The sequence below is a fragment of the Falco punctatus genome (genome assembly GCF_963210335.1).
Source record: "Falco punctatus genome assembly, chromosome: 2".
Lineage (NCBI taxonomy): Eukaryota > Metazoa > Chordata > Aves > Falconiformes > Falconidae > Falco > Falco punctatus.
Window position 1 is genome coordinate 22843068 of NC_137581.1, and position 12142 is coordinate 22855209.

General features: G+C 41.8%; 1 protein-coding gene across 2 annotated transcripts; it reads left to right on the forward strand.

The window, feature by feature from the left end:
• The first annotated feature begins 5539 nt into the window (after positions 1-5539).
• On the forward strand, positions 5540-10505 carry RPL21 (ribosomal protein L21). 2 transcript variants are annotated; one of them, XM_080376462.1, is made up of 6 exons: positions 5540-5677; positions 6765-6843; positions 7448-7509; positions 8588-8700; positions 9358-9508; positions 10367-10505. In XM_080376462.1, exons 2-6 carry the CDS (start codon positions 6777-6779, stop codon positions 10454-10456), a joined length of 483 nt encoding a protein of 160 aa, XP_080232588.1. In that variant the 5' UTR covers positions 5540-5677; positions 6765-6776; the 3' UTR covers positions 10457-10505. The 2 variants fall into 2 exon arrangements, with proteins under 2 accessions (XP_080232588.1, XP_080232589.1); XM_080376463.1 differs by having other exon boundaries at positions 5584-5630.
• The last annotated feature ends 1637 nt before the right edge of the window (positions 10506-12142 follow it).

Consider the following 12142-nt stretch of genomic DNA (forward strand, 5'->3'; position numbering starts at 1 on the left):
CTTTGCAGCAAGGGCATATTGCTGTTGTCCACCAGGACCCTCACATTCTTTTCAGCAAAGCCTCTTCCCATACAGTCAGCTCTCGGCCTGTCCTGTTGCATGGAGTTATTCCAACCCAAATGCAGGACTGTCCTGAATGTCAAGGCTTCTGTCAGCCCATTTCTCCAGCCTGGCTCAGTCCCTCTCAAGAGCAGCCCTGCCCTCCAGTGCTTTGGCCACTCCCAAAAATTACGTATCATCTGCAAATTCACCTGTGAATTAGCACCCCAAAAATGTTTTGTAATATAGTTTCAGTAAGATGTCATCAGTTCAAACTCAGTGTGCCGCTACAATAAACTGCTCATATATGATATTTTTACATCAGGTATTATATTTCAGCAGCAAAGCTTATATTCAGATCTACTTAAAGTTAAATCTCTTTGCCTTCCAAAGCTAAGCCTGTCTTGAAAAACCAATTGGCATAGGTTGAGCTTCTGTTAAAATTACACTTTATAGTGCATAAAATAGTCACATGCTAGAAATCAGATAAGGAAAAGGTCAACTAAGTCTGGCCCTTGCCGGTCTGCAGTTTTTCCTAGAGTGTATTTGTTTTGTTTTGGCCAATCTATTTTAAAGTGATTAAAGGTCAATTCTGTCCTGTTTATTCCTTATAGACAAAAATTCTTTGAACACACTGAAAGTTCTGCCTGAGCAAAATCGTCAATATATGAGAACCAACTTTGTGCCACTGAAATCACTGAGAGGCCTGCTATTGCCCGAGTTGTCTCCTAGTTCCTGGCTAGCAGGTTAAGGACAAGCACTGAAACATTCACAGACAGAAAAAAAACCCAAAACATTCAGCCCCAGGAGGTTCATGTTTCATGAATTGTGATCATCTTCAGTAATAACAGGAAGGATCTCAGAAATAATCGGTGCACAGTAAGTAAGCTAACTGGGACTATTGTGTACAAATCTGATCCCTGATACTCAAGAGAGATGTTTGGGAATGGGAGCAAATGCCCAGAGCCTGCTATGTTTCTGGAGGCTGCCAGAGCCTGGATTATTTAGCTTAGTAAAATGAAGGTGTAAAGGGGATATTCTTCTGTGTAAATAATTACAGAAAAAGGGCAAACATTGCTGTTATTCTAGCTAGAAATACAAATAAGATCAGACATAAATAAATGAAGATAAAATAGCAGTATGTTCCTAATCATTAAGCCAGTTATTGCTTAAGCTGTAGTTAATAGCTCCCAAGAGGGCTTGCAAAGCGCTTAAGGGGAATTGTGAAAGATCAGATTTTTAAAAAATGTATTTTAATATTAATTCTATACTTTTATTCAATACGGTATCAGAAGAAAATCCCCACATTATGCAGATTTACTGCTGGCAGCCTCTCAGTTCCTCCATGATAAAGGGGGAAAAAATATCTGTAATTACCAGCGCTGTCAGCCAACAAGTGGCTAATCACCTTTAAGCAAAACAACTAAATATACATTGTCAGCTGATGCTGACAATATGAGGAGCTGCTTGTTGCTGGCTAGATGGTTTGGACTCAAACAATGTTACAGAGACAAGTGACCTCAAAAAAGTAGTAACATTTACAAGAAGTTTGAGAAAACACTGTATTAATGAAACCAGTTTCCTGAGAAGCTACTCCATTAGTAAGGGAGGAAAGGAACATTAATTGCTTTTGAAATGAAGTTCGACAAATGGATTATGTTATTTGGTACCCATGAGAAGCTGGTCATAGTTACACAACAGCTTCCTTGGAATGTTCCTGATGATTTCTGTATGGTCAGTAATGCAGTATTCACTGCAGACATATACAAGTAGAATGCCATGTCATTCAAATAAGCAGTTGAATTACAGAAGTTGTTCAGTATTTCAGATTTTACGCGGCAGTCAAGATAATGATGAAAGAAAGGCCATTTTTTTTGGCTTCAGTATCAGCCTACCTGCATGAAGTAACATTTTGAATTAGCAGTTAGTGTATAAGTAACCTTAGTGTAACGACGTTTCACGTGTGTGACATGCTGGGCCCCATCAGTTTTTGGTCTATACAGTTTTTGCCTTTTCATTTCTCTCAAAGGCAAGCGGTCATTGTTTTCCATTCCTCTCTCCATGAAACACCTCACTGGCAATGCAGCTCAGTACAGCCACCTGTACTGGCACTTCTGTGTGCCCATTTAAGGAGTTTGTCTGCACAGTCATTTTTGGAAGGTGATTGGTTGCTTAGACACAAATTTTACTCATTTTAACTCCCATGAACCTAGGCTCAGGCTTATATTTACAAAATGGATTTTGTGGATGAGGAGTTGAACAGACTACCAGAAATAACTGACTACTAGAGCTAGGATCATCAGGAAGCTAAAGAGAGCGTGAAAGGGGACGTGTGCATGTCTCAGAGCATGACTCTGAGATGCCACATAGCACGATCCTTTTGGAAGGAGTGAACAATGGAACAACAGGATCAGCTTAAGAGGTGACACATAATACCTTTGGTCAGTAACTTTTTGATCAAAAGCACAGCGTAGATGCTGCACTTCTATGGACGGGTTAACCAATTCACTTCACAATCCTGATTTTCAGTTTAGACTCTTGCTTTTGCAGTTTTATCACAAGAAGAACTGCATTCAATCCTCTTTATTTAACCTCTATTCTCAGTTATTTGTTAAAATTTTGCTCTAGTCCTAATCAGGCTTTTTTTTTTTTTTTCATGTAATGAATGCATTATGTGAGACACAGGAGACCTACACCCTACTGAAAAGGAACATTTTTCATTTTTCACCTCAAAGCCCTTTACAAGCTCTTATTAATTTGAATTCCTTCCACACCCCTGCTGAATAACCTAACACAAATGGAATGTCACACTTGGGATCTGTGTGTATCACTTGGTCCTCTGAGCATAGGAGCGAGCCAGATCCCACTGTGCATTAAAATTTCAGTGAAGGACTGCTGACAAGCCCATGTGCAGAATTGTCATAGCACATTTATTTAGAGAGCTGTTGTCCAGACAGATGCTGCAGAGAAGGGTCAGAAACAAAATGGAGTTCTCCCAGAAAAGATACCAGAATTCTGACTGTGGGAGCTTGAGTACTGGAAATGTGGGGGGGGATTTGGCATGCTACTTTCCATCTGAAAAGCAAAGTGATGTTTTTCTAGTGCTCACTCTTCTGATGAGCCCTCTCTTTCAAGCTCCTTTCCCCAGCAACTTTTGAATTGGCTCCCATTGAAGCTGCTTTCCCTGTCTTGCTCTACCTCCAAGCCAGCAAGAGTAGCAGCGAAACATGGTCTACCATGGTGTAGCAAGACTTCTAGAGTATATCAATGGGTGGAGCACCAGCCTGGGACCTTCACAGGGTTTTAGATCTTCACATTAAACTGAGCACTGCCACTGGCATTCACCCCAGTCTTGAGGATGTGGTGTTTCTGAAGCAGAAACAGATGTGTCTGCTCTACAGCTTGGGAGAAATTGGAATCTGTATCCTACAACTGCAGTTTGATCAAGCAAGAGCAGTTTAGGCTAGCTTTCAGAGGGGATGAAGCAGGGCAGTAAGGGGAGCTATCTGCAGTCTGGAATGTAGAGCTGCAGTTCTCCCCAGTATCTGCTGGATTGCTAGCTCCAGTTTCCAGACCAGAAGTCACTTCACAACTTGTGCGCCTTTATCTGCTCGAGACAGCCATTATTAAGAAATCTTTTTATGAGCAACATACAAAGGCTCTGCAGTCTTTAAGTGGTCAGTAGGCCACAGTTTTGGGAAACCATGTATCAAATGTTGGTAGATAGGATGGACTGACGGACTTCTGGATCAGACCCAGACAGCATGCCCAGTGAATGATTCAATGGAGACAAACTGTGAAACATGACTGTTTCTTTCAAATGTGGATCTCAAGAAGAAACATGCTAATCGAGGTAAATGCTATGAATAAACACATACTGAAAATTTTGAATAAACCTATTGTGCAGTTTATTCAGGGGAAAAATGTAGCAAATCCTGAATGTCTTACTGGGCCCCAAATAAAGCAGAGTTCAATTAAGTTCACAGTTACTGCTCCCTTATGAATTACACTTACATGCTGTATACGCAGACATGAGTTTCAACACGTGGAGCTTCTTCCCCATTCCATCCTGACTGATGTGGAGATTTGCTGTCTATGTAAATCACTGGCAAAAGTAAGGCATTCACCTCACTGAAAACGCCCATCTTCCTTTATTCAATAAGGCATTTTAGGATTTGGCTTCCTGTCTTTACTTTTCTTGATATCCTCCCTGAAATCTGTTTTCAGCATGCTTCCCCACCTAAGAGCTGTTCAGGCTCTTATCTTCACACTTGGAAAAGTTTCATGGTAGGCTGAATGCATATTAAGTGATAGAAATTTTCTTTGCATAAGCATCAGATGCTGTAAATTCTAGATTTTTAATAGTGCAGGGCTGAAATACACTTTTTTTAAGTATAACATTTTACTCCAAGAGATTTTGTGTGTGGAGACAGGGCCTCTTCTGTTATAACATGCCCTACCAGCTAGCTTTACAGGCAGAACCTGATAGTGTATTTAATCCTCCATATCCATCCTTGTGATCCATAAATATTAAGCTAGCTTTAAAAGGATGATAGAGCTTAAGTTTTGCAAGACTACATTAGAGTAACTGTGAAGTTAATCTGAGGATCAAATATGTTTTTATATGCCACTTTAACTAATCATCCCTCCCCTAAATTAAGTAAGTGCTTCTCTTCATTCAAAACAAAAATTCCAGCAGTAGGGCAACTTCTCGCTGAGGCAAGTGTTGAACTGTCCCTGCCTGCTGAGCTCAGGGGAAGGAGGCCCTCTTTTGACTCACTCCTGCCTGCCATCAGCTTCCCGTGATGATTCCTATCTGCTCAAATACTGACGATGCACAACCACGATGAGTCACACTGTCAGCTCTGGAAGCTGCTCACCGGTCCACCTCATTTTCAGGCACCGCACTGCTGATGCAACCTGTGGCTGTATAAAGGCTCTGCGTTGAGAATCCATACTTATCTTTGTGGAAACATCTGCCACACAAATTGGAAATTACGGCATTAGAGTAATAAGAAACCTCAAACCTGAGCAGCCTCTTTACTTCTGCTGTTGATTTGCTTCTCCCACCACGCTTTTCTGCCCAGGGCTACGTGGATCTCCAGCCAGGCAGCAGTGACTGTCACAGTGTAGTGGAAAGCTCACAACACTGCAAATGTAAATGTCAGTGTGCTTCTTTAATGTCATACAAAAACTTCTGGGCCGTTTATATATAAGTGCAAACACAATTTCCTAGGGACGGCGGACCCGCCACTCCACCACAGAACTCGCCCCTCAGGATCCCGAGCAGACACCTGCCTCGTTCTCGCGCTTCCCCGCCGCCCCCGCTGTCAGACCTCCCTCACGGTACAGCCATGGAAACACCGGCATTCATCCCTGATTTAGCGAAAGGGCGGGTTAGTTCGTGGTTGCTTATCAGGATCGCCCGCACCAGGGCTTCCTTCAGCAGATTTGCCTCAGGCAGGCAGGCAGGCAGGCAGGCGCCTCCCCGGGACTTTCTCTCAGGCACGGCGCGGGCAGCCGCACGAAGGCCCCGCTGTTAAGCGCGGCCGCGGCGCCGCCTCTTTCTTTTTCTGCCCAGGCGCCATTTTGTAGGTACCCACGGCGAGGTGTGCCGGGCCCTGCTCGCCGGCCTCAGGTGCCTCCCTGACTCCGGGTGGTGGCGGGCAGGCCGGGCTGGCGGCGGGGGTCCTGAAGCTCCGTCTGGGGGTGGCATGGCCTAGCTGGGGCGGGAGGTTGGGGGAGCGAGGAGGCCGCGGCCTGGAGGCCGCGGCCTGGAGGCCACGGCGGGCGGCCGGATGCTGAGGGAAGGAGGGAGGGAGCGAGCGAGGGGACCGCCGAGGCAAGCGGCGGGTGCAGCTGCGGAGGAGGGGAGCTCCGCCGAGTCGGTGGTACTTGTCTGCGGGCCCGGTGAGCCCTGCGGCCGCTGGCGGGATGTCGGGGCTGGGGAGCGGCCCGGTCCGGCCCTGGCAGCGCGGCTGAGGCGGCGCCCTGGCGTGGGGACCGCCGGCTGCGGCGGGGCTGGGGCTTCGCCGCCGTGCCTGGTGGCAGGCGTCCCTGTCGGGCCGCGGGGCGTGTGCGCCTGGTATCGGATGTAACAGTGGCTGATAATTCTGGTACTGAAGCTCTTGCCTTCTGAGTGCCTGCTGAGAAGAGGTTGAGGGAACTGGACTTAGACGACCCGGAGCAGAGGTGTCTTTGGTGGGCACCTAACAGTGCCATGATCCAGACGATGGATCCTCCTGCTTGGCAGGGGCACGTGGCTGGAGTGTGAGACAGCTGGCTTAAGTCAAAATGCGAATCTCTGGCAGCATATAAGGGAAAATTTTTTCTTCATGATAACAGCCAGGCCTCCATACCAGCTGCGCAGGGAGGCTGTGCAGTAATCTCTCTCCATCCTTGAAGGATTTCAAGGCCTGACTGGATAAAGCCCTGTGCAACCTGGGTTTATCTCATAGTAGGCCTTGTTTTCAGCAGGAGCTTGAGCTAGGTGACTTGCTAGCATCCATTCTAACCTGAGTTAACCTGTTATCTTACTATATAAATACTGTTTTCTATGAGTGTCCAAGCTAATAATGTTGCTTGAATTGACCCTACAATTTCAGAGAGGTGTCATTGTGACTAGGCTTCAAGACTTGATTTTTCTGAAACATCTGAAAGTGTCATCAGTCAAACTTTTAGTGAATGAACTAGTAGTTCTGAATAATTTGCATTCATTTTTGCAGTAATCAGCCAAAATGACGAACACAAAAGGAAAGAGGAGGGGGACACGTTATATGTTCTCAAGGCCATTTCGCAAGCATGGTGAGTATACCTTGTAGTAAGAACATGGTGTGAAGTTACTGACATGTTGGATGTCAACAGTCCCTAAGTAGCATTTGTAAAACGATGGCTTCTGTCTAAAGGATTCTGACAACTTGGGCTAAAAACTGTAGAATGATGTGCAAGTAAACTCTCAGCTCTTAGAGCTTGTGCATTGGTATTGTGATTGCTTGACAGTAGTAACAATGCTAATTTCATCAGTGTTTGAAAACTAATTTGAAGGTGAACAAAATATTTCCACAGTTACACTTAAGTAAATGTACAGTTTTTTGCCTCTTAGCAATGAGCAGTGATAACAGCTGTATCCACAATGAAGTAGTGAATAGTTTAGGAATGAGATTAAAACTAATTTTTCCGGACTTGGTTGGATTATTTTTTTAAAAAATTGGGAGTTTGTGAAGAATTAGTTGCTTTTTTTAAAAAAAAGATGGGTTTGATTTCTCAAGTTTATGCCTTTGCAATGGAATTTAAATTTGAGGTTTTTAAGAAAACTTGGATCAAATGCATGAACTGTGTCCCCCACCCCATTTTCTGTGTGTGTGAAATTGTGGGCTTCATAAGTATCCAAATTTCTATTTTTTAACAGGAGTTGTCCCCCTGGCTACCTATATGCGCATCTACAAGAAGGGTGATATAGTTGATATCAAGGTACTTTCTACAATGCCATATAATTAAAAGCTAAAGCGGTGTAATCCTTTTCAGTCTCCAGTTTCTTGAGGTAGTTTTTTTTTTTTTTTTTTTTTTTTGTTACTTGGGTCATGTGTGTCAACACAAGTATCTGCTGCTCACTTCTGAAGCAATACTGGAATGACTGTGCTACTGAACCAATAGTAATACTTCAGCATCACATGCTGTTCTGTGTGGGGTTTTATATATACATACATACATATATAAAAATTGGCTGTGCTTCGTTACTCTGTGTTCAGCTGAAAAAGTGAGTGAAAGATGCCATGTCTAATACTCAAGTTGCTGTGTAATGCTTACTAGCACTACTTCCATAGGAACCCTGGCTGTCATTTTAATAGGTGTTCTGTTTTGCGTGACTTGCACCTGCTGTTCAGAAGAGCCATAGTTCATGATGGTGTAGCTAATAGTTACGTCTGTATCATTGTAGGACTGTACTTAAGTATGTACAGGGATGGTGATGGCAAAGTCACATTAAAACTAGAAACCAAGAAATAAATGTAAGAATACATCATATTTATAAATATAGGGGGGAAAAGTGGAGCATTAAGATCAACTGTACTTTCAAAATTAATTTGTAGTGTATCTGAAAGCCTTTCATCAAGGATTCCTACTTTGTTGAATCCTTCAGTTCCATTTCAAATGCAGCATTCTCTTAACAATCACACAGAAGATGGTCTGTAATATGCTTGTTTGTTGATTGACTCTTAGAGAACTGCACTGTTCAAAATTAACGCTTCTTGATGCACTGGAGCTTAATGATGATTGTCTCCCGTGATTGCTTGCTGAAAGCAAAGTGATCCGTCATTTCACCGACACTGAAAGCGACCAGAGTTGTCATAGCAAAATTTGGTAGGCTTCAGATACAAAATGCATGGTTATAAATTCTAATGTACTAGTGAAATAGGAGTATTTTTAAATCAGTCTCAAATAATTGGAGATGTATACTTTAAATAACTTCTGAAAGAAAAGTCCTTGATGTTGCTTTTTTTTCCCCCCCAAGTTAAAGTTTACACTTTATTCTTGTTTTACCTCTTAACAGGGTATGGGCACTGTTCAAAAAGGTATGCCCCACAAGTGTTACCATGGCAAGACTGGAAGGGTATATAATGTTACTCAGCACGCTGTGGGCATTATTGTTAACAAGCAGGTTAAGTAAGTAATAAAATTCCTTGTATTGAAACTTTGGGAAAGTTGATCTGTAATTGCACCCTCCTTTCACTTTGCCAGTTAGACAGTTATTGTCTTGATTGGTCATTCAAGGTGGGTAAAGTGTATATCCTTTTTATAACCCAAGCAAATGATGCTTATTTGACTTGGATCCTGTCAAAGGAAACAGTTTTTATTTTTCTGAGGAATACTTTAAGTGATGTTAGCTAATGGAGATTTTCAGACAACTTTCACATTGGTACAGAAATCCTTTCTAAATACTAATTTATATTTGTAGCTGTATTCAACTGGATTTTGTACAGTTTAGTCAGAAGAGGACAAGTGTGGGATTTTTTCCCCAGGAGCTGGACTGGAGTACAGTGGAAATAAAATTATTTGTTTGTATGCTATAAGGGTAAAAATATGTATTTCCCATAATCTTAACCCAAAATTGTCAGCACGTTGTTATATATTAATAAGCTTTCAGTTATGCAAGTTATATCTGATTTGTATCTGCAGCAGTGTATTTTGAGTGATTGCCTGTTAAAGAAAAATTAACTGTAATTGCGCTTATGGAGTTAACTCATGTAAGGGCTGTAAAACTAGCTTGGAAGTAGCCTTTTTTCCAAGTGCAGTAGATTAAAAACTGATTCCCTTTCCTAGGGGCAAGATTCTTGCCAAGAGAATTAATGTGCGTATTGAGCATATTAAACATTCCAAGAGCAGAGACAGCTTTCTGCAGCGTGTGAAAGAGAATGAAAAGAAGAAAAAGGAAGCAAAAGAAAAAGGCATTTGGGTTCAACTGAAACGTCAGGTAATATTTTTATGGTAGTTGACACGTTGATTCAGCTCACCAAATAAAAAACAGCTAGAACTAAAACCATTTGAGTAAGATGTTGTTTTCTTCCAAAGCAACGGTATTATGCTGTAAACGGAGCTCTTTCTGTCTGGTTTTGAAAAGCAAAACAAAACCAAATCCCCACCACACTTGAATTAAGCTGCTTACAGCATTCTGAAAAATCCAGGTCTGTGGCAGATTGTGTTGGAAGTGTCTGCTGCTGCCACCCTCACTTTGATTCGCAATCGTTTTGAGGGAGGTTACTCTTTGAGTAGAGCGGCAGCATGCCGTGTGTCTGCATCGGAGCTGTCAGATATGTTTGGTGCCTGAACAGAGAACTGCAATGTTCCTGGATGGAAATTGTTGCCTTGGCTGTGACGGAGGGACAGATGCTTCCTGTCCTGTTGCTGATCTGCAGCAGGAGTTCTGGCTGGTTTCTAGCATCAGTGTTGTCTTTAGTTTAGTTGAATTTAGCTGCAACAGTTTCTGTTGTAACCCTTTAAGAAAAGAATGAATAAGTAGACTTCGGAGAGGAGATAATGGCTGTTCCTTCTGGAACCTCCGGGTACATTACTTCATGTTAATGTGGTTAGTAAATTGCAGAAGGTAAATTGTAGCGTTTTTTCATTCAGCAATGAAAGTCAAGCGCACTTCCTAGCAGATCATTTTCTTACTGCTATTCTTTGGAGCAAATTTTAAAGAGACTAGGAATGGTAAAATTGCTGTAAATGTTTATATAATAGTATGTTAAATGGTTGTCAAAATGAATTTTCAGTAACGTTGCTTTTGAGTTTGTGCCATGAGTTTTCTTTTCTTTCTTTTTCCTGTTTACAGCCTGCTCCACCGAGAGAAGCACACTTTGTGAGAACGAATGGCAAGGATCCAGAGCTGCTGGAGCCAATTCCCTATGAATTCATGGCATAATACATATTTTAAAAAAAATAAATTAAAGATCTGGTTTTGGACAAGTGTATGTGATTGTGGCTGTTTCCTTTACTTTTTTGGAACAGATGCTTTAGAAACCTTTTCTTCCATTGAAGTTTATTTAACTTGTCTTGCATGGTGCTTGTTTATTTAAATCATCTGCAGCTCTTGCTGATCAGTTTAGTCATTTTTATAGACCATAAATTCTGGGAACACTGAAATTTGCTAATGCTTAGTGATTATCATGAGGTAATCGTGGCATATTTCACCAGCAAACTAAGAGCATATACCAAAAATTGTATAGTATCACTTGAAGGTTTAATCTTTTTTAGTGGGAAATGAGGTAACAGGCTTCACACTTCATTCATACAAACTTCTGGCTAAGGGGCCTCAGATTAATAACAAAGAATTGTGGAAACTGTTTTTGAAAGCAACCTTGAAATGGCTCTGAGTGGATTTTGGTGTTACACCATTGTAACCTGTAAAAGAAGGGGTTTTAGAACATCCCCAGGCCAATAAGCATCCTTATGAAATAGTAGCTTAGAAAAGGCCTTAATTCCAAACTGCCAGCCTTTGTAATTTGATTTTTGTATTATTTTAATTGGCTGGTATAAGTGAACACTTGCATTTTGTATGTTTATTGCCTGACTATTGAACCTAAACACCTACCTGGATGTTCTAATGCATTCCTTCCATCCCATTGATTTATTGATGCTTCACAAAAACCCGGTGCTACCTGCTCAGTGTTTTTTAAATGGAAGAACGTCTTCAGCCGACTACTGAACTAACCAGTGCTGGTTTTGTGAGCTTGTTTGAAATGGTGTGAAGCTTGCTAAAGAAACTGCTGACGGTAACCTGCATGGTTAGATTTGAAAATGTATAAACTCAAGCTTAACTGTGTTACAGCTGCGGATAAATCATATTTTACCTTTGTAAGTGTAATGTAAGGCATTGCTTAGCTACCACAAGTAAGTGATATAAAGGTAATGTTTGCATGTAAAGAGAGTAAAATACTAGCGAAGCTAACGACCTCGAGCAATTTTGTAGGTATTGACTGTTGAAAATTATGGAATGGTCAATTGCAGGACAGCTAATAAGTTTGGGAGTAAGAAATGGAGAGATGATAAGATTTGCTTTTTTCCTTAATTTTGAGGTGCCTTAAGCAGAAGAGTCAAGCTGTACAGATTACTTATAAATTAAAGGGTTAATGGATGTTTGCGTTTACCTAACATTCAATTGTGGGTGATTCCATTCTTATGGAATGTAGTTGTAGGATGTTGAATTGATTGTCTGGCTTGGCCTGGTATTAAGGGTGGCAGGCTTTTTAGGCACAAGAGATTCAAAATCCCAGTGAGCAGTTGCTGTGTCTGAAGTTTCTCCAAGCCCCTGTCTCAGAAGATGAAGCAGGCTGTATAGTTGGAATGACTTTGGAAATGCCTTGAAGATGATGGAGCAAAGCCTACCCGTTAACAGACAGATACAGTACCTAGTATTGTATATTTTGACACTGCATGGATTGGACATGGAGTGCACCACCATCTCCTGAAGTGAGGTTGACGTGTTCACTGTAGCAGCTTATGCGTGTAGTTTTTATGATCAAGTGGGATTTTCTGGGAGCAGTTAGATTTGCATACTAAGCCTTAGACCTTTATCAGCTGTTTTGGCTTGTCAGTTTCCACAACAAAT